Source organism: Trachypithecus francoisi, unplaced genomic scaffold, assembly GCF_009764315.1.
Source record: "Trachypithecus francoisi isolate TF-2019V2 unplaced genomic scaffold, Tfra_2.0 Contig01585, whole genome shotgun sequence".
NCBI lineage: Eukaryota > Metazoa > Chordata > Mammalia > Primates > Cercopithecidae > Trachypithecus > Trachypithecus francoisi.
Genome location: NW_022681444.1, coordinates 1,642,770 through 1,665,377, shown reverse-complemented (window position 1 = coordinate 1,665,377; position 22,608 = coordinate 1,642,770). Strand labels below are relative to the sequence as shown.

The following is a 22,608-nucleotide window of genomic DNA, read 5'->3' as shown; positions in this document are numbered from 1 at the left end:
TCAAGTGCAACCTGTTGGCAGAAACAGACATATGCAATATTTAATTCACTTTAATTAAAATAAATTTTAGTGGATTTTTTTTTTCTAGGACATAACTCATTTTGATGGGAACCCATTGGATTTTAATGGGAAACGTATTAGAGGAACATATTGTGATCTTTAATGAAGCTGGGCTGCGTGGAGAACCACCTACAGGTAATTAGAAGCCCTCCAGGCCCTTGGGGAATAAGGTGAAATGAACTTCGGTTTGTTTAAGACAATTAGTGCAGACAATGATCTGGGAATGAATTAAATGGTCCTTGATTAGGAGCAGCTGTGCAGGTGGCATCCTCAGGAAAATGGGACGCACAAGTGGGGCTCTTAAGAAAGAGTGATTATTAGTGCTTATCTGTTTATATTGGCAGCCGGCACTTCCGCAGGCTGGAGGTTTGATTGGGTGGCTCCTCCCCGCCCCACCCCTCCCTGCTGCCCTTCCTCATTGATACAGGGTCCTTCTGGGTCTGCCAGGTGTCTCAAGAGGCCTTCTGGGTTCTGATAGCAGATGGGTGCATCTATAATGGCAGAGCTGGAAGCTTCTATACTCCCACTAGTACATGGCTCCATATTGATGGACACTTCTATGCTGGTGGGATTGGCAACCTCTATGTTCTTAAGGATGCGTGTTTTTTTTTTTTTTTTTTGAGACAGTGTTTCACACTTGTTGCCCAGGCTGGGGTGCAATGGCATGGTCTCGGCTCACTGCAACCTCTGCCACCCAAGTTCAAGTGATTCTCCTGCCTCAGTCTCCCAAGTAGCTGGGATTATAGGTGCCCGTCACCATACTTGGCTATTTTTTGTATTTTTAGTAGAGACGAGGTTTCCCCATGTTGGCCAGGCTGGTCTTGAACTCCTGACCTCAGGTGATCTACCTGCCTTGGACTCCCAAAGTGCTGGGATTACAGGTGTGAGTCAGTGTGCCTGGCCAAGGATGGGTGTTTCTATACTAGTTAAAGTGACCACTTCTATGCTTACACACATGCATGTGCTTATGTTTGCTGCTCTAGGAGCCACTGTACTCACAAAGGAGCCTCTGTTCTGGCATGGGCTTATTCTATTCATGCTGGACCACTGGGTGCATTCACACCACGAGGAATGCTAAATAGCACACCAACCAAGCCGGGCGCTTCTATCCTGTAGAGATAAGCATGCTTCTCCTTTGCCCCCAATGAGTCTCTGCATATGCAGGGAGGAGGAATCTTCCCCAGAACATGGGAAGGCTGCCTGGGAGAAGGGACATCTAGAGAGAATCCTGGTGGGAGTTAGCAAGGGGGCACTTCTAGAGTGATAGAAATAGAGCTCACATGTGTGGCTGCTTCTACACTGATGGGAACAAAGGCATTTACAGTGGCTGAGCTGGGAGTGTCCACGGGGACAGGAATGATTCTTCTGAAGGAACTGGTGAGTCTACACTGGCAGGGAAGGGTGCTCTACGCAGTAGAGATGGGCACTTTTCTACACTCGCATAAATGGAAATCCTGGCATTTGCTAGAATGAGTATTTCCGTAGATGGGCATGTCCACATTGGCAAGGATGGGCATATCTATACCGGCAGGGTTAAGTCCTAGAAAAATACAGAGCTTTTGCACCAAAAGGGATGGGCATTCCCTCATTGGTGAGGATGTGTGCGTCCACACCAGTCTCTGACATTTCCTAACTTTTTTTTTTTTTTTTTTTTTTTTGAGACAGAGTCTCACTCTGTCACCCAGGCTGGAGTACAGTGGCATGATCTTGGTTCACTGCAACCTCTGCCTCCTGGGTTCAAGCAATTCTCGTGCCTCAGCCTCCCAAGTAGCTGGGATGAAAGGCATGTGCCACCACGTCCGGCTAATTTTGTATTTTTAGTAGACACGGGGTTTCACCATGTTGGCCAGGCTGGTCTCGAACTCCTGACCTCAGGTGATCTGCCTGCCTTGGCCTTCCAAAGTGCTGGAATTACAGGTGGGAGCCACCATGCCTGGCACATTTCCTAAATCTTGACCAGTAAACCAGCGTGATCCCACTGACGTGTCCTCTGTTTCAGACCATCCTGCCTGTGGATGGAAGAGGCAGCTACTCTGTGGGTGGCGTGGGGGTGGGGAGAGAATGACGAAAGAAGCAGGACCACTGGTGACCTATACCTGCCCAGGAGGGGAGTATAAGGGAGGCCCCGATCCTGGGGAAAGCCCAGAGGAACTCAGCTCAGCCCAGAGCCCAGAGTGGATTCCAGGCAAACTTTCTGGTACCTAGAACCAGGGAGGCCAGGGAGGGTGGCAGCTGGGACCCCCCGTCACCACCCAGCAGCCCAGAGCCCCTTCCCTAACCCCCTCTCAGTTCCAGCTCCTGGCAGGGGCTGCTGTGAGATTCCCCATGCAACCCTGACACAGGGCTGTAGCTAAAACATTGGTCTGGCAGTTTTCCCTCTTTAAGTTGAAGTGTGATGTTGGCAGGCAGCGAGCTGTGGTGGCAGGCTGCCAGGGGGAGCATGTGTTGGAAATCCTTGTTCCATGTTGCAGCAATCTGGGGCTCCCCCACCCGCAAACTGCTCCAGAGCCAGCCAGCCCTGGGGACCAGAGCCTCACGCTGATGGGGAGCAGTCACAGAGATGAGGGGCCTGATGAGGCAGAGGGGCTCAGAGGACCAGGAAGAGGGAGAGAAGCGTGAGTAGAGATCATCAGAACTGAGATGGAGCCACGGAGAGACATGGAAATAGAACAGCCAGAGACATAGACCCAGAGAGACACACACAGCCAGAGAGAAACCGAGAGACCCGTGGTCAGAGAGATCCAATGAAGACTGAATTTAAGGAAGATAAGGGCCAGGCACGGTGGCTCACTCCTGAAATCCCAGCACTTTGGGAGGCCAAGGCAGGTGGATCACTTGAGGTCAGGACTTCAAGACCAGCCTGGCCAACATGGTGAAAACCCGTCTCTACTAAAAATACAAAACTTAGCCGGGTGTGGTGGCACACGCCTGTAATCCCAGCTACTCAGAAGGCAGAGGCAGGAGAATAGCTTGAACTTGGGAAATTGAGGTTGCAGTGAGCTGAGATCACACCACTGCACTCCAGCCTGGGCAACAAGAGCAAAACACTGTCTCAAATAAATAAATAAAAATAAGGAAGATAAGAAATACAGAAGAGTGAGCAAAAGGGACAGACTGGGCATACAGTTCTGTCTCTAAATCTCCTGTTGTCAGAAATATATATATATATATTTAAATAAATGTATACTATCTATAACAGTTGTAGGAAACAAGAAAGAGAATCCTCAGTGGACCAGTAACTTTGGAGTTCCTGAAAGATGGAAAGTAGACAGTCTTGGATTGACAGAGGGGCTCACAGTGTCTCCGCCACAGGAGAGATCCACTGTGCAAGGCGGGGCCGGCTCCAGGAGTGCTCCAAGCTCAGAGTCAGCAGAACCCAGGAATACTCAAACCAGTGAGAGAGCCTGGGGCAGTCATGACAGTTAGCAGTTGAGAGGGTTTAGAGCAGCCAAACTGGCCAGCCCCTCACTGCCCAACTGCCCCCAGCACCCCCACCCCACCCATCACTCACGCTGAACACCCAGCAGAAGTGGAGCTTGCCCACTAGCTGGAGGTGTGTAAGGGAATATTTAAGTCTGAGAGTCAGAACATGCCCTAAAGGAGCGGCCCCCAGCCTTTTTGGCACCAAGGACCGGTTTCATGGAAGGCAGCTTTTCCATGGAGGGGGTCGGGGGAAGGAATGATTTTGGGAGGAAACTGTTCCACCTCAGATCGTCAGGCATTAGATTCTCATACGGAGCATGCAACCTAGATCCTTGCATGCTCAGTTCACAGTAGGGTTTGTGCTGTTACGGGAATCTAACGCCACCGCTGACCTAATGGGAGGTGGAGCTCAGGTGGTAATGCTCATTCGCCCGCCACTCACCTCCTGTTGTGCAGGCCAGTTAGGACAGGCCACAAACCAGTACAGGTCCCTCGGCCTGGGAGTTAGGGACCCCTGCCCTAGAGTATCTAGTGGCACTCTAGGAAAAAGAAAAACATCAAGTTCCATTAGAGACCACTAGTAGCATGCCTTCATGGTGAGTATCAGAGGCAAACCCCTGTGGTCAACATCATCCTTCAGAGGCAGTCAGATAGGAATTCCCAAAGCAAAGGTGAGCAGAAAACCAAGAATGCCCAAGTATTTGAGCAAAGTCGACCCCAAAAGAGAAGCATCAGACTTAGCAAAGAGAAGACCTGAGACCCAAGGGAAAATATTTCAAGAGCAAACACAAACCAAAGAAGACCTTCAAGTGTGCAGTTACTATTCCGAGGGAGATGGGAGAAGATAACATATTCATGACTTGAGGACAGGCTGTTACTAAAATGAATCACTAAAAGATCTTGGAAATTTAAAATAATTGTTCAAATTTAAAACTCAGTAGGCTGGCTGAATAGTAGCATAAATGCAGCTAAAGAGAAAACTGGAATCCATTTAAAGATATGCAGCCCCTATGCCTCTTTTAGGTGTTTGCTTAGAGAAGCTCTTATGTGTATACGGAAATATGTATGAAAGTGTTCACTGCAGAACTGTTTGAAATAGCAAAAAATTGGAAGCAACCTATCGTTCAACAGAGAACGGATAAATCAATCATGGTTTGATCCCATTACAGAATCCTACACAACAGGTAAAATGAATTACCTAGAGCAACATATATCCACAGGGATACATTTTAAAAATATGATGCCTAGTAGGGGGAAATAGGCAATTGCAGAATGACAGATTTTACTTTTCTTTTTTTTTTTTTTTTGGAGATGGAGTCTTGCTCTGCTGTCTGTTGCCCGGGCTGGAGTGCAGTGGCACGCTTTTGGCTCACTGCAACCTCTGCCTCCTGAGTTCAAGCGATTCTCCTGCCTCAGCCTCCCCAGTAGCTGGGACTACAGATGCATACCACCACACCCGGCTAACTTTTGTAGTTTTAATAGAGATGGGATTTCACCTTGTTGGCCAGCCTGGTGTCAAACTCCTGACCTCAGGTTATCCGTCTGCCTTGGGCTCCCAAAATGCTGGGATCACAGGCATGAGCCACCGCGCCCAGCCCACTATCTACCTTTTTTGATGTAGTCAGTATAACATGGATGATTATACTTCAATTAAATTTACATTAAAAACCATATATGGAGCCAGGAGCAGTGATGCACCTCTAGTCCCAGCTACTCAGGAGGCTAAGGCAGGAGGATCACTTAAGCCCAGAAATTCAAAACCAGCCTGGCAACATAGCAAGACCTGTCTCAAAACAAAAACAAAGATCGGGCGCGGTGGCTCACACCTGTAATCCCAGGCCTTTGGTAGGCCAAGGCAGGCAGATCACCTGAGGTCAGGAATTTGAGACCAGCCTGGCCAACATGTCAAAAACCCATCTCTACTAAAATACAAAAATTGGCTCAACGTGGTAGCCTGCTCCTGTAATCCCAGCTACTTGGGAGGCTGAAGTGGGAGAATTGCTTGAACCTGGGAGATGGAGGTTGCAGTGAGCCGAGATTGCGGCACTGCACTCCAGCCTGGGTGATAAAGCAAGACTCCATCTCAAAAACAAAAACAAAAACATATATGGAGAGTGCATACCCAAAATATATAAAGAATCTTTACACTGTTGTAAGGCGAAGATGGGCAAAAGATTTGAACAGAAATTTCATAAAAGAAGATACATGAATGACAATAATTACATGAAAAGATACTCCACTAGTCCTTAGAGAAATGAAATTAAAATAACAACAAAGTACCACTACACACTAAACTGAAAAATACTGGCAATACCAAGTGTTGGCGAGGATATGGAGCAATTGGAACTCTCATAGATTGCTGGTGGAAATGCAAAATGGCACAGCCACTTTGGAAAAGAGTATGTTATCATCTTATAAAGTTAAACATAAACTTACCCTGTAACACAGCAATTCTACTTCCAAGTATTTACCCAAGAGAAATTAAAATATATGTCCACACAAAGATTGATACACAGATATTTGGCCAGGCACGGTGGCTCGTGCTTGTAATCCCAGCACTTTGGGAGGCCAAGGCAGTCAGATCACTTGAGGTCAGGAGTTTGAGACCAGCCTAGCCAACATGGCGAAACCCCATCTCTACTAAAAATACAAAAAAATTAGCCAGATGTGGTGGTGTGAGCCTGTAATCCCAGCTACTCGGGAGGCTGAGGCACAGGAATTGCTTGAGCTCAGGAGGCAGAGGTTGTAGTGCGCCGAGATCACACCACTGCACTCCAGCCTGGGTGACAGAATAACACTCCATCTTAAAAAAAAAAAAAAAAAGATACACACAGATATTCATAGTTATATTATTCAGAATAGCCCCAACTGGAAGCAACTCAAATGTTTGTCAACTAGTAAATGGATAAATTAATCATATTATCCATACTTGGGAATACTACTCAGCAATAAAAAGTATGAACCATTCATAACACATGCAAAAACAGGGCTGAATCTCAGAAATATTATGCCAAGTGAAATAAATCAAACATAAAAGATTGTACTGCATTATTACATTGACAGAAAATGCCAGAAAAGGCAAAAATATAGTGACAGCACTTGTTGTCTAGGGCCAGAGAAGGGGCAGAGGATCAACTGCAAAGGCACAGTAGGAAACTTTCTTGGATGGCAGAATTGTTTTATATTTTGATTGTGCTAGTGGTTACAGAATTTCACACAATGACCAAAGTCATCATATGGTACCCTTAAAAAACAAGTGAGTTCTATTGTATACTATTGTATACAAATAATACTTAATTTGTAATAAGTGCATCCTATCCTATACAACGATAGAATTCACTTATTTTAAGTGTACCATATGATAAAAAAGGTAATTAGAAATCACAAAGACCAGGTTGGGCATGGAGGCTCACGCCTGTAATACCAGTACTTTGGGAGGCTGAGGCGGGTAGAACACTTGACGTCAGGAGTTCAAGACCAGCCTGGCCAACATGGTGAAACCCCCATCTCTAATAAAAAATACAAAAATTGGCCGGGCGCGGTGGCAGGTGCTTGTAATCTCAGCTACTCAGGAGGCTGAGACAGGAAAATTGCTTGAACTTGGAAGGCAGAGGTTGCACTGAGCCGAGATTGTGCCACTGCACCCCAGCCTAGGTGACAGAGTGAGACTCCGTCTCAGAAAAAAAAAAAAAAGAAAGAAAGAAAGAAAAATATTTGAAGAGAAAATGACTGAGAATTTTTCAAAACTGCAAAATGGGAGTAACAAAAAAATACAGGAAGTTCAGCAAACCCAGGAGGTTAAAAATAAGGAAAACCACATCTAAAGGCATTATAGATAAATTATTGAAAACAAAAGATAGTGATTATTTTAAAATAGAAAGAGACACAGGTAGGAAAAAGACACATTACCCATCTTCAAAGACAGTAAGATATAAAGCTGACTTTTCAATGGAAATCACAGAAGACAGAACATAGCATAACAAAATTGTTAAAGTATAGAAGGGAAAATTCTAGCAACATAGAATGCTACACACAACAAAATACTCTTCAAAACTGACGGTGGTGTCCTCTTAATGTTTCTCAAAAAATTAAAAAAAAATACTGAAGGTGAAACAATATTTCAAATAAACAAAAGTTGAAAAATTTATTGCCAGAAGCTTCACAGAGTAAAGAAGACTTCTTCAGATTAGGAAAATGAGTCCAGAGGGATGTACAGAACTTCAGGAAAGAATGGAGAAAAATAGATGAATATCAGGGTAAATATTTTTAAACTGTTTGTAACAAGGATACAAATGTGAGGTTTATACATAGATGAAAGTAAAATATATGATAACAATATCACAAAGATCACAAGGAGGTAAACAGAGTTAAATTACTTACTTCAGGAAACTGCATCATTTAGGAAATGGTAAAAGGACTAAGTTAATACCTACAGATGTGGGACAATGTCAAATGGTCTAATATACCTATCATTGGTATCCCAGAAGTAGAAGAGAGAGAAGAAACAGGTCAGAAGAAATATTTGAAGAGACAACGACCGAGAATTTCCCTAAAATTAATGAAAGGCAACAAATAACAAATCACAGATCCAAGGAGCTCAGATATTGCCAAGGAGGATAGTTTTTTAAAGAGAGAGTTACATCATGTTCAAACTCCTGAAAATTTAAGAGAAAATTCTTGACTCTTCCATGCAGCCAGAAATAAAAGGCACATTACATTCAAAGGTACAAAGATTGGAACTACAGCAGATCTCTCAGTAGAAACGACACAAGTTCAGAAGTTCTTAGAGTAACATCATTAAAGTATAGAAAGATAATATACCTGTCAACCTAGAATTTTCTACCTAGTAAGAATATCTTTCAAAAAACTTAGGAGAAATGAGAACTTTCTAGACAAAGACTGAGAATATTTATTACTGGCAAATCCTCACTGAAGACATGTTAAAAGAACTTTTTTAGGTAGAAGGAGTAAGATATCTGAGATGGTTTGGATACTTTTTCCCTCCAAATCTCGTGTTGAGATGTAATCCCCAAGGTTGGAGGTGGGCCTGCTGAGAGGTGTTTGGATTGTCGGGGAGGATCCCTAATGAATGGCTTAGCACCACCCCTTTGGTGATGAGTGAGTTTTCTCTCTGGCAGTTCATGTGAAGTCTGATTGTTTAAAAATGTGGCACCTCCCTCTTCTCCCTCTTGATCCCTCTCTCATCACATGATTTGCCTGCTCCCTCTTTGCCTTCTGCCATGACTGTAAGCTTACTGAGGGCCTCCCCAGAAGCAGATGCTGGCACTATTCCTCCTGTACAACATGCAGCACCGTGAGCCAATTAAATCTATTTTCTTTATACATTATCTAGCCTCAGGTGTTCTTTAACAGCAATGCAAAATGGGCTAACACAATACCATCTAGCACCTTGGATCTGTACTAAGAAATGAAGTGACGGAAATAGCCTAAATTAAATTAAATATAAGATTCAATGTATCGTGGGTTTTTAGCATATGTAAAAGTAAAATGTATGTTAAAATAGCACAAAGGATGGGAGAGAGAAATCAGAAGTATACTTTTGTATGATCCTTACACTACACATGAAACAGTATAATATTATTTGAAAGTAGACTGATATCAATAATATGTGTATATTATAAACCACAGGGCAACTACCAAAATATTTTTAAAGATGTATAAATAATAAGCCACTAGCGAGCATCATAAAAAAAATCAATCCAAAAGAAGGGGGAGAAAAGAAGCAGAACAGATGGAACAAATAAAAAACAGCAAGCAAAATGCTATATTTCACTTTGGCCATTTCAATGATTTTATTAAGGCACATAGTCTAAATGCACCAAATAAAGAAAAATATTGTCAGTTTGGATTTAAAAAAAATAGCAAGACCCAACTATATTCTGTCTACAAGAAACCCACTTTAAATATAAAAGCATAGACAGGGTAAAAATAAAAGAGTTAGAAAAGATAGACCTTCCAAACATGAATTAAAAGAAAGTTAGAGTGGCTGTATTAATATTAGACAAAATAGACATCAGAACAAGGACTATTACTGTGGATAAAGAAGGAAATTACATAACAATAAAGGAGTCAATTCACCAAGAAGATGTAATAACACGTAACAGCAGAGGTTCAAAAATACATGAAGCAAAATTTGACAGACTTGAAAGGAGAAATATAAGTCCACAATTATACTTGAATTCAACATTTTCCTCTAGTAATAAAAATAATAAGTAGACAAAACCCAGAAAAATTATAGATAAAATATTGTGAAACTTCACCTAATTAAATTTTAAAGAATACCCTGCCCAGCAACAGAAGAATACAGTATCTGTTCAGGGGTACACATGAGACATTAATCAAGATAGACCATATTCTGGGCCAAAAAATAACTTAAAAAATTTTAAATAATTGAATTTACACAAAGTGTGTTATCATATATAATGGAATTGAACTGAAGATCAATAATAGGCTGGAAAAAATAAAATAAAATACAAAAAAGAAAAGATCAGTAACAGAAAGATAATTGGAAAATGGTTGGAAATGAAACCATATGTTTATAGATGACCCCTGGGTCAAAGAATAAGTCACAAGGGAAATAAGAAAATATTTTAAATTGAATGAAAATGAAAATACAACATAACAAAATGAAAATGAAAATACAATATATCAAAATGTATTGGATGCAGCTAAAGCAGTATTTAGAGAAAATGTATAGCATCAAATATTTATATCAGAAAAGAAGAAAGTTTCAAATCGATTATCTAAGTTCCTAAGTCAATAAACCAGAAAGAGGATCAAATTAAACACAAATCAAATAGAAGAAAAGAAATGATAAAGATATGAGCAGAAGTCAATGAAATTGAGAGTAGAAAAGTAATCAAATGAAACTTAGCTTGTCATTGAAAACATTACCAGCATTCATAGATCTCTAATCAACCTGGCCAAGAATAAAGGAAGAGAAGATATAAGTTACAAATATTAGAAATGAAAGCTAGGATGTGACTTTAGATGCTACAGACATTAAAGAAAAAATAAGATAATTTGACAAAGAATTCTATCTTCATAAATTTAACCACTTAGATAAAAGGGACAAACTCCTTGAAAGGTATTAACTATCAAAGTTCACTAAAGAAGAAATAAATAACCTCATTAGTCCTATATCTATTAAGGAAATTGAATTCATAGTTACAATGTTAAAACTTACAGCAAAGATAACTTCAAACCCAGTTGGCTTCACTGGAGAATTATATCTAATATTTAAGGAAGAACTAACACCAATTATATACAAACTTTTCCATAATATATAAGGATAGGGGCCTAGACAATAGGATCTTGGACATAGAAAGGGGCAAAGGTTTCATGACAAAGATGCCAAAAGCAATTGCAACAAAAGCAAAAATTGACGAATGGGATCTAATTAAACGTAAAAGCTTCTGCACATCAAAATAAACTATCAACAGAGTAAACAGACAATGTACAGAATAGGAGAAAATATTTTCAAACTAAGCATCTGACAAAGTTCTAATATCCAGCATCTATAAGGAACTTAAACAAATTTGCAAGAAAAAAGAACCCCATTAAAAAGTGGGTAAAGAACATGAATAGACACTTTTCTAAAGAAGACATACGTGTAGCCACCAAGAATATGAAAAAAGCTCAGTATCACCGATCACTAGAGAAATGCAAATCAAAACCACCGTGAGATACCATCTCACACCAGTCAGAGTGGCTATTACTAAAAAGTCAAAAAATAACATGCTGATGAGGTTGTGGAGAAAAGGGAACGCTTATACATTGTTGGTGGGAGTGTAAATTAGTTCAGCCATTGTGGAAAGCAGTCTGGCAATTCCTCAGAGACCTAAAAACAGAACAACCATTCAACCGAGTAATCCCATTACTGGGTATATACCCAGAGGAATATAAGTCATTCTACCGTAAAGACATGAATGTTCATTGAAGCACTCTTCACAATAGCAAAACCATGAAATCAACCTAAATGCCCATCAGTGACAGACTGGAGAATGAAAATGTGGTACATATACACCATGGAATACTATGCAGCCATAAAAGATAACAAGATCTGTCTTTTGTGGGAATGTGGCTGGAGCTGGAGGCCATTATCCTTAGCAAGCTAACACAGGAACAGAAAACCAATACAGCATGTTCTCACTTCTAAGTGGGAACTAAATGACAAGAACTCATGAACACAAGGGAACAACAGACGCTTGGTTCTACTTAAGGGTGGAGGGTAGGAGGAGGGAGAGGAGCAGAAAAAATAACTACTGGGTACCAGGCTTAGTATCTGGGTGACAAAATAATCTGTACAACAAACCTCTGTGGCACAAGTTTACCTATATAATAAACCTATATATCATGTACCCCTAAACCTAAAATAAAAGTTAAAAAAAAAAAAAAAGGAATAGGGACCAGTTCCCAACTCATTTTGTGGAAGACAGCAAGGAAAACTGCAAACTAATACCACTCATGAACTTGGCTGCAAAAATCTTTCATGTAGTACTAGAAAATCAAATCCAACAATACATAAACAGAAGTGTGGCTTAGTGGGATTTCTCATGGAAACACAAGGTCAGTTTAACATTTATGAAACAATCAATTTAGTTTACTAAATTAAAAGACAAAGGAAGAAAAAAATGATGGTTTCATTATATGAATACATTTTTTGAAATAAAATTCAGCATCTATTTATGATTAAAAAATCTCTCAGCAAACTAACAGAAGTTCCTCAACCTGGCAAAGGGCATCAACAAGGCTCTTACAAGTACCATTGTATTTAATGGTAAAAGACTGAATATTTCCAGGCTAAGATGAGGAACAAGGCAAGCATGTCAACTACTGCTCCTCTACAAGGCAAGGATGTCAACTACTGCCCCTCCTAGTCAATGTTGTTCTGGAAGTCCTAGACAGTGCAATGAGGCAAGAAAGAGAAATAAAAGACACACATTTTGGAAAGCAGGAAATAAAACTCTGCTCAGAGAGGACATGATTGTCTAGTAGAAAAATCTCAAAGAATCTAGCAAAAGATACAAGAACTAAAGTGAATGAAGGTATGAAGTTTTCAGGATAAAATGCAATACATTAAAATCAATTGTGTTTCAGTATAATAGCAATGAACAATTGTAAATCGAAACAAAACGTAGCAATTACAATGGTATCGACAAACATAAAATGCTTTGGTATAAATCCAACAAAATATGTGCAATATATGTATTCTGAAAACTATAAAACACTGATGAAAGAAATTAAAGAAAACATGTATAAATGGAGAGGTATATATTATTCAAATATTGAATAATTCAATATATTTAAGATGTCAATTCTCCTTAAACTGATCTGTAGACTCAACACTATTCTAATTGAAATGTCAACAGAATGAACTGATTGAAATGTTAAGTGGAAAGGCAACAGAACTTAGACATCCAAAGTAATTTTGGAAAAAAAAGTAAAATTGAAGGACTCATATTACGTGGTTTCAAGACTTGGGATCAGTCACATCCCAAACCTCAGCATCATGCAGTATATTTGAGTAACTAGCACAAGTACCCCTGAATCTAAAATAAAAGTTGAAATTATTTTTTAAAAAAGTTTCATTATAAAACTCCAGTAATCAAAACAGTTGGTATTAGAGAAATGATAGATATAAAGACCAATGGAACAGAGTAGAGTTTTGAAATAGACCTACCTGTACCTGGCCAGTTGATTTCAACAAATATGTAAGGCACTTAAACTGAGAAAGGATAGTCTTTTCAATAAATAGTACTGAAACAATCACATATCCACATGGAAAAGAATGAACCTTCATTCATACCATTCATCATAGTCAAAATGAATCATAGGTGTAAGTGTAAAACCTAGTACTATAAAACTTCTAGAAGAAAACTATGCAGAAATCTTTGTTACCTTGGATGAGCAAAGTTCTCTCAGCTATGACAGCAAAAGCATGATCCATGCGAGAAACAAAAAATGATAAATTGAATTTCACCAAAATTAAGAATTCCTCCTTTTTAAAAGATACTATTGGTTTGTTTTTTAGTTTGCTTGTTTTTTGCTGTTTTTTGAGACAGGGTCTCACTCTGTAGCCCAGGCTGGAGTGTAGTAGCAAGATCTTGGCTCACTGCGACCTCTGCCTCCCAGGTTCAAGTAGCTCTTCTGCCTCAGCCTCTGTAGTAGCTGGGACTACAGGTGTGTGCCACCACACTTGGCTAATTTTTGTAGTTTTAGTAGAGACAGGGTTTCACCATGTTGGCCCGGCTGGTCTTGAACTCCTGACCTCAGGTAATCCACCCACCTTGGCCTCTCAAAGTGTTGGGATTACAGGCATGAGCCACCATGCCTGGCCTAAAGACACTATTGAAAGAATGAAAAGACAAACCACAGACTGAGAGAAAATAGTTTCAACTTGTATATCTAATAAAGGATTTGTATCCAGGATAAGAAGGAACTCCCAAAATTTAGTAATGAGAAAACACACAACGTAATAAAAATATGGTCTCAAGATTTGAATAGATGGGAAAAAATATACCAAACAAATTGTTTCAGTCCTTTATTACTGAATACCAAATAACTCCCAAACATGTAGTAGTATTGTATAGGTCAAGATTTCTGTCAGGGCTAGGCTGGGCTGTCCTTCTGCTCCATGTGGTCTCGTCTGGTGACCCTCACATGGTTGTATTCAATGTGTGGCTGGGCTGGAAAGTCCAAGAAGCTTTCCTTACATCTGGCACCTGCTCCAATATGAAGGCTGTTTCCACACCGTGTCCCATCACTCAGTCTTGTGTGAACGTCTGTACTTCGTGGCAGTAGTGTTGCCAAAGCACGATGTTGAAAGCTGCTGGAATTGCTTAAGGGCTAGGCAAGGAATTGGCACCGTGTCACTTCTGCCACTTTCTGTCAGCCAAAGCAAGTCACAAGGCCAGCCTGGATTTCAGGTCAGGGGAATTAGACTCCACTTCTGCAGGCAGATGCACTTATAGGGACAAGAAGAATTGTTGGCAACCATATTTGGAAACTCTACCGCACAAATGATAACAATCAGAAGGTAGTATTTGTGCAAATGTAGAAAAATTAATTTAGGTAAAACTTATTAAAGGAGAAAATATGACAAACCACCAGAAGCATAAAACAACTGAACTTCTATGTAATTTAGCATGACTTAAAAATATACAAAGCAAATACTGATTGAAAAGAATGAGACATAAGTAAATCCACAAAGATGATGGCATGTTTTAGTATCCACCTCTCTCAGAAAATGACATCAAAAATAAATAAATTTAAAATAAGTAAATATAAAGTAAACAAGGATACAGGGAGTTGAATGGCACACTAAAGTTTAATTTATTAGGTAGATGATGGTTATAATTTTCTACCCATCAAACAGAAAACAGATACTCTTTTCAAGTATCCATGAAACACAAAATGCTGACTGTATTATCCCTTAAAATAAATATTATAACACATATCATAAATTATATAGGTCACTTCCTCTGAGTTTGATGAGATGGAAGTAGAAATAAACAACATCAAAATTAACTCTTAGTCCAGAATTTGTTTTTAAAACTGAAACTGTTTAGAAAACAGTAATATTTAGAAATGAATGGTAGCATTCCACATCCAGCAAAGTCTGAATAGCTTGTTTTGGATGAGCCCTCCCACTGAGAAAAAACAACCAGAAAATCTGGATTAAAAACTACGTTTGAAGGCATTGGAGAGCTACCAAGACAGTGTAAGTTTGGGGCCAAGATCTGGAGTGGGAGGAAATATAAGATAGGTGAGCCCAGTATTTGGCAGCAAATTTCCACTCAAGGGACTTGCTAATTTAAAAATTGAAGTAACAGTTTGGAGGCCAAGAAGCTGAGCAGAAATTTCTCAGAGCAGCAGTCTCAGAGGCTAGGGGACAAAAATTGGAGTTGAGGATCTGTGAAAGATGGGGAACCAGGTAAACATTCCCACATTCCTTTGAATGAACCCTGGAAATAGATCAGCCCTCACAAGGATGAAGTCCAACTTTGAATCATCTCAATTCCTCCCCAATTGGAATAAGATGAGCTGCCTCTAGCTTATCCGTCTGCCAAAAGCAAAAGAACATCCTCTCTGGAGAAAGATCACATCATCCAGAGCTTCAAATTATTTCCATAATTTTTTCATACACAATGCCCAGCACTCAATCAGTAAAAACCAGGCCCACAAAAGACAAGCTTTGATTGAAAACCAAGAGAATAAAAAGCAGGTAAAATAGGTTCGACTTTTGCCAACAGCTGAGTAGCTTGAATCTCTATCAAACCAATCCTGCCTCAGATGACAACCATAGACTCTTGCAAAATATGGTAAACAAATATCTGAAAGCCATAGAGAGCAACCAACAAGCAGACAGAAGCTGGAGGGAAATGACATTTGAAAGAAGGGAAAGGCACTGGGCGATCTGCACATTGCAACAGCTCTTTGCACAAAAGAAAAGTAAAGCATAGTCTGCCCTCTGTGGAGTTACTAAAACTTGGATAGAAAATCCAATCTTGGCCGGGTGCAGTGGCTCACGCCTGTAATCCCAGCACTTTGGGAGGCCAAGATGGGCGGATCACTTGAGGTTAGGAGTTCGAGACCAGCCTGGCCAACACAGTGAAACCCTGTCTCTATTAAAAATACAAAAAATTAGTTGGGCATGGTGGTGGGTGCCTGTAATCCCAGCTACTCAGGAGGCTGGGGCAGGGGAATTGCTCGAACCCAGAAGGTGGAGGTTGCAGTAAGCTGAGACTGTGCCATTGCACTCCAGCCTGGGTGACACAGTGAGACTCCATCTCAAAAAAAAAAAAAAAAAAGAAAACAAGAAAACAAGAAAAAAGAAAATCCAGTCTTACTCACATAAGAATCAAAAGACAGAGTTTCCACTGTAGCTGGAAATTGAGAGAGTAACTCCCAGAAAGGAGAGAACTAGGTAGGGGGAGCCCCAAATTATATGTGCAAACTATGCCCAAGTCCCCAAGTCTCTGGATGCCTCCTGAACTAGCATCCGTTGGGCAGGTCCCAAGCAATGCATCCAAGACTAAAAGAACTGAGCTGACATATCGGCTGCCAACCACCACAGAGGAGACAGAATTGACAGTTTGGTTTCAGCCAAAGCAATTGTTTATTTTAAAAAATACAAAACAACAAAAATAGCACTTTTAAGAGACACATACTAGAATCCAAAGTTTCTACAGCTTATCACTCACAAAGTCCAGGATACAATCCAAAGCTACTTGGTATATAAGAAGCAAGAAAACATGACCCATTATCAGGAGAAAAAATAATTCATGGAGAATGCCCTTAAGATGACCCAGATGTTGGAATCAGCAGAAAAGTGTTTTAAGACAGTTATTTTAACTATGCTCCATATCATAAGGGAAAATACACTTATAATGAATAAAATACAGAAAATAGGCTGGGTGCAGTGGCTCATGCCTGTAATCCCAACACTGGGAGTCCAAGGCAGGCGAATCACTTGAGACCGGGGGCTCAAGACCAGCCTGCCAACATGGCAAAACCCCATCTCTACTAAAAATGCAAAAATTAGCTGAGGATGATGGTGCACGCTGGTGGCACAGCTACTTGGAAGGCTGAGGCATTTGAATCACTTGAACCTGGGAAGCAGAGGTTGCTGTGAGCCGAGATCACACCACTGCACTCCACACTCCAGCCTGGGTGATAGAGCAAAACTCTGTTAAAAAAAAAAAAAAAAAAGGAGAACAAAATAGAAGTTGTATAACTGAAAAATACAGTATCTGAAGTAAAAATGTACTGGGGACTTATTGAAGATGAGAGAAAAGGAGAAAAGTCAGTGAATTTGAAGTCAAATCAATGGGAATTATTCAGGCTGAAGAACAGAGCCTCAGGTACCCAAGTGATCATATCAGAAAGATTAACATCCATGTAAATGGAATACCAGAAGAAGAGGGGTAGGATGAAGGCAGAAAACGTATGTGAAGAAATAATGGTGCCGGGTGTGGTGGTTCAGGCCTATAAACCCAGCACTTTGGGAGGTCAAGAAAGGAGGATCACTTGAGCCCAGGAATTCAAGACCAGCCTGGGCAACATGGCAAAACCCCATCACTATCAATCAATCAATCAATAAAAATTAGCTGGGTGTGGTGGTGCATGCCTGTGGTCCCAGCTACTCAGGAGGCTGAGGCAGGAGGATTGCTTGAGCTCAGGAGGTCCAGATTGTAATGAGCCTTGTTTGCACCACTGCATTCCATCCTGGGCAACCAAGCAAGACCCTGTCTCAAATGAAAAAAGAAAGAAGGAATGGCTTAAAATGTACCAAATTTTTTTGAAAAACAAATTTACAGATTCAAGGACCTCAGTAAATACCAAGCAAAATGAATACAATAAACTACTGTCAAGCACATCATTTTCAACCTGTTGAGGACCAAAAGTAAAGAGAAAAATCTTAAAAGGAACAAGAAAAACTAATATATTACATATAAGGGAACAATTAGTTTAATGACCACCGAAATTTTTTTTTTTTTTTTTTTGAGACAGAATCTTGCTCTGTCACCCAGGCTGGAGTGCAGTGGTGCAATGTTGGCTCACTACAAGCTCTGCCTCCTGGGTTCACGCCATTCTCCTGCCTCAGCCTCACGAGTAGAGCGTAGCTGGGATTACAGGCACCCACCACCAAGCCTGGCCTTATTTTTTTTTTTTTTTTTTGATATTTTTAGTAGAGACGGGGTTTCACCATGTTGGCCAGACTGGTCTCAGACTTTTGACCTCATGATCTGCCTGCCTCGGCCTCCCAAAGTGCTGAGATTACAGGTGTGAGCCACTGCGCCTGGCCACTGAATTCTTACTAAAGATTATGGAGGTCAAAAATGCTTAAAAATTTTGCTTAAAGAAAGAATGCGTTAGGCCGGGCGCAGTGGCTCACACCTGTAATTCCAACACTTTGGGGGGCTGAGGTGGGCAGATCACTTGAGGCCAGGAGTTCGAGACCAGCCTGGCCAACATGGTGAAACCCAGTCTCTACTCAAAACACAAAAATTAGCTGGGCTTGGCAGCGGGTGCCTGTAATACCAACTGCTTGGGAGGCTGAGGCAGAAGAATCGCTTGAACCTGGGAGGCAGAGGTTTCAGTGAGCCAAGATCGCACCACTTCCCTCCAGCCTGGTGACAGAGGGAGACTCTGTCTCAAAAAAAAAAAAAAAAAAGAGAAAAAAGCTTTAAAAAATTCTAGCGACCACAATGTAGTGAAAATATCCTTTGATAATAAAGGCAAAATAAAGGTGCGTTCATATTTTTTTCAAAGGGGAGAAAATATCACAAATAGGTTTTGTATTGCATGAAATGCTAAAGGAAACTCCTCAAAAAGAAAAAAAAAAAAGTCATAAAATACTAACCCCAAGTCTAACCATATCAATATTTACATTAGTGTGAATGCACTAAACACTATAATTAAAAGTCATATTGCCCTAATGAATAAAAAACAAAACTCATAATATGCCGTCTATAAGAGACCCACTTTAAATATAGGTTGAAAGTAAACAGAAAAAAAAAACAGTTATCCCATGCAAAAAGTAAGTATAAGAAAGCTGGAGTGGTTATATTAACATCAAATAGACTTCAAGAAAAAGAATATTTCCAGAGATAAAGGAAGCATTTCATTATTATATGGGAGTAAAAATCATAAATGTGTATGTTCCTAAGAATAGAGGTCCCAAGTACACCAAGCAAAAATTCATAAAATTAAAGGAAAAAGGAGACAATTTTATAATCATACTTGAAGATTTTTACACCCCTCTTTCAGCACTTAATAGAACAATTAGACCAAAAATAAACCAATAAAAATGTAGTATATAGGCACTACATCTAACAATTGCAGAATAGACAAAGAACTTTTCAAATGTCCATAGCATATTCACCAGTACATATCATATGCTAGACCGTAAAGCAAAACTCAATGCACTTTAAACAAATGAAGCTACATGGAATATGTTTTCTGACCACAATAGACATTTTATTGAGAATCAATAAAAATAAGATATCCAGCAATTAAATAATATACTTCTTTTTCTCTCTCTCTCTCCTTTTTTTTTTTTTTGAGATGGAGTTTCACTCTTGTTGCCCAGGCTGGGGTGCAGTGGGGTGATCGCGAGATCTCAGCTCACCGCAACCTCTGTCTCCCAAGTTCAAGCGATTCTCCTGCTTCAGCCTCCTGCGTAGCCGGGGTTACAGGCACCCACCACCACGCCCAGCTAATATTTATTTTTTTAGTAGAGATGGGGTTTCACCAAGTTGGCCAGGCTTATCTCGAACTCCTGACCTCAGGTGATCCACCCACCTCAGCCTCCCGAAGTGCTGGGATTACAGGTCTGAGCCACCGCCATCGCGCCCAGCCCAAACAATGTAACTTCTTCTTTTTTTTTTTTTTAACTAGGCAAAGAACTTTATTAACCTTTGTTTCAAACTTGATTCCCGGGCTTCTTCGGCTTAATTAGCTGCAAAGAATGAATTGTGTATAAGCAAAAACTAAAAAGAGCTGCAGTGTCCAAGTGGCTTGGGCTTAAAATATCAGAGATCTAGATTTTATCAGATCCATAAACAAAAATTTCTTAAAAAGCAGTCATAATATAAAATAGCAGCTCCCAGTAACTTCTTCAAGTTTTATCTTCAGAACTTGACTCAATTCCGTTTGCCTCATTCTTGGAAGCCTCATCAAAATTCTCCACAATATCTGGAGCTTCATCATCATCATCCTCTCCAGTAGCAAGTGGTGCTTTTCCATCTACAGATTGTTTGGGCAGAGCTTCAGCCAGTCTCCTTAATCTAGTCAGACTATCTGCGCCAAGCTGGTTTACGGTGCTGGGTAGCATTTCTGTCAGCTGCTTCGTCTCAGCATGGCCTGTAATGGTGAATGCGTTCGCTGCCGGAGATGCCTGAACTTGAGGGTTGTTAAAGTGGATCACTGTTCCTTGGTTTGTAAACATATTCACCTCTTCAATACCAGAGATATTGCTTACCCCTAACTTCTTTAAGGAGAACTGAAGATTTTTATCATCTGCTGTGACTGTTCTATGAACCGCCTTCTTTCTGCGAGCAATTCCTTTGCCACCAATGCGCACTTGTGCCTGCAGTTTGGCGAGTTTTTCCTGGTTCATGATTGTTTCTTTCATCTTGTTGGAGCGAATAAGGGGCCGCGCGGGGGGCTAGAGTTGGTGCTCAGGGGGTCTGGGGTGGACCAGCTGAGATTAGGCGCACGCACGCGGAGACGCAAGATGGCAGCTAAAGGGCAACAATATACTTCTAAATAGTCCACGAGTCGAAGAATAAAACCCAAAATAAATTAGGTAATATTTTGTATCGAATGATAAAAAAAAAAATGTAACATATAAGGATCTGTGAGGTGCAGCCAAAGCAGCCGTTATGGGGAAAATTATGGTTTAAATACTCATATTAGAAAAGAAGAAAGTTTAAATGTTTGTATTAGAAAAAAAGAAAGATTTAAAATTAATTATTTATGGCTTCACATTAAGAATCTAAGAGGCCGTGTGCGTGGCTCACGCCTGTAATCCCAGCACTTTGGGAGGCCAAGGCGGGCAGATCACCTGAGGTCAGGAGTTCAAGACCAGCCTGGCCAACATGGTGAAACCCCATCTCTACTAAACATACAAAAATTAGCCAGGCGTGGTGGTGGGCATCTGCAATCCCAGCTACTTTGGGAGGCTGAGGCATGAGAATCACTTGAACCCAGGAAATGGAGGTTTCAGTGAGCTGAGATTGCACCACTACACTCCAGACTCCAGTCTAGGTGACAGAGCGAGACTCCGTCTAAAAACAAACAAACAAACAAACAAAGAATCTAAGAAAAGTAAACCAAATTAATTAGAGGAAGAAAATAATAAAACTAAAAGTAGAAATCAATGCTACAGAAAAGAGACAAACAACAGAGAAAATTAACAGTGAAGAGTTAAGTCTTTTAAAAGATTGTATGTTTTAGAGACAGCGTCTTGCTGTCATTCAGGCTGGAGTGCAGTGGGGCAATCATAACTCACTGCAGCCTCAAACTCCTGGGCTCAGGTGACCCTCCTGCCTCAGCCTCCTGAGTAGCTAGGACTATAAGTCCATATCACCACACCTGACTAATTTTTAAATTTTTGTAGCAATGGGATCTCCTTATGTTGTGCAGGCTGGTCTCAAACTCCTGGGCTCAAACTATCCCCCTTGATTGGCTTCCCGCAGTGCTGGAATTACAGGCATGAGCCTTTGCGCTGGCCTTAAAAGATTTTTAAAAATTGATAAACCTCTAGTCAGATATCAAGAAAAAAAGAGGAAAACCCCACAAATTATCAAATATCAGGAATGAAAGAGGAGTTAGCACTACAAATATCACAAGCATTGAAGAATAAAAAGTGATAATATTATGAATAACTTTGTCAATAAATTCAACAATTCAAATAAAATGTATGAATTCCTTGAAAGACTAATTATCAAAAATGACCCAAAGTGAGATGGAAGATATAAATATCCATAAATATTAAAGAAATTGAATTTGTTATTGAAAATCTTTCCACAAGGAAAGTTCCAGGCCCAAATAATTTCACGAGTGAGTCCTAGCTTTCTTTAAGAAAGAAAGAAGACCAACATCAGGCAACTCTTGCAGAAAACAAAGGGGATAAGAAAACTTTCCAAATTATTTTATGAACCCATCACAATCCAATTACCAAAACCTGACAAACCCATTATGGAAAAAAAAGAGAAAATTGCAGAGCCACATCTCCCATGAACATAGACAAAAAAAAGCACAAAACGTTAGCAAATAAAATTCGACGATGTATTTAAAAAGAGTAATGCATCATGACCAATTGTGATTTATCTCAGGAATGCAATGTTGGTTCAGCATTCAAAAATCAGTCAATGTAATTCACTGATTAACAGACTAGGAAGGAAAAAAAACCACATATGATCACTTTCAATAGATGCAGAAAAAGCATTTGACAAACTCCAGTATCCACTCTGGATTTTTAAAAAGAACACTCAAGCCGGGTATGGTGGCTCACACCTGTAATCCCAGCACTTTGGGTGGCTGAGGCCGGAGGATTGTTTGAGGCCGAGAGTTCAAGACCAGCCTGGGCAACAT

At 40.3% G+C, this 22,608-nt stretch overlaps 1 protein-coding gene across 1 annotated transcript; it reads right to left on the bottom strand.

The window, feature by feature from the left end:
• Positions 1-19,908: 19,908 nt before the first annotated feature.
• On the bottom strand, positions 19,909-20,755 carry LOC117070684 (transcription factor BTF3-like). Its single transcript, XM_033190182.1, has one exon. It carries the CDS (start codon positions 20,642-20,644, stop codon positions 20,129-20,131), a length of 516 nt encoding a protein of 171 aa, XP_033046073.1. The 5' UTR covers positions 20,645-20,755; the 3' UTR covers positions 19,909-20,128.
• Between the last annotated feature and the right edge of the window lie 1,853 nt (positions 20,756-22,608).

Bases quoted from the DNA above. Each gene is read 5' to 3' on its own strand.
- LOC117070684 (XM_033190182.1), bottom strand. From the start codon at position 20,644: ATGAAAGAAACAATCATGAACCAGGAAAAACTCGCCAAACTGCAGGCA.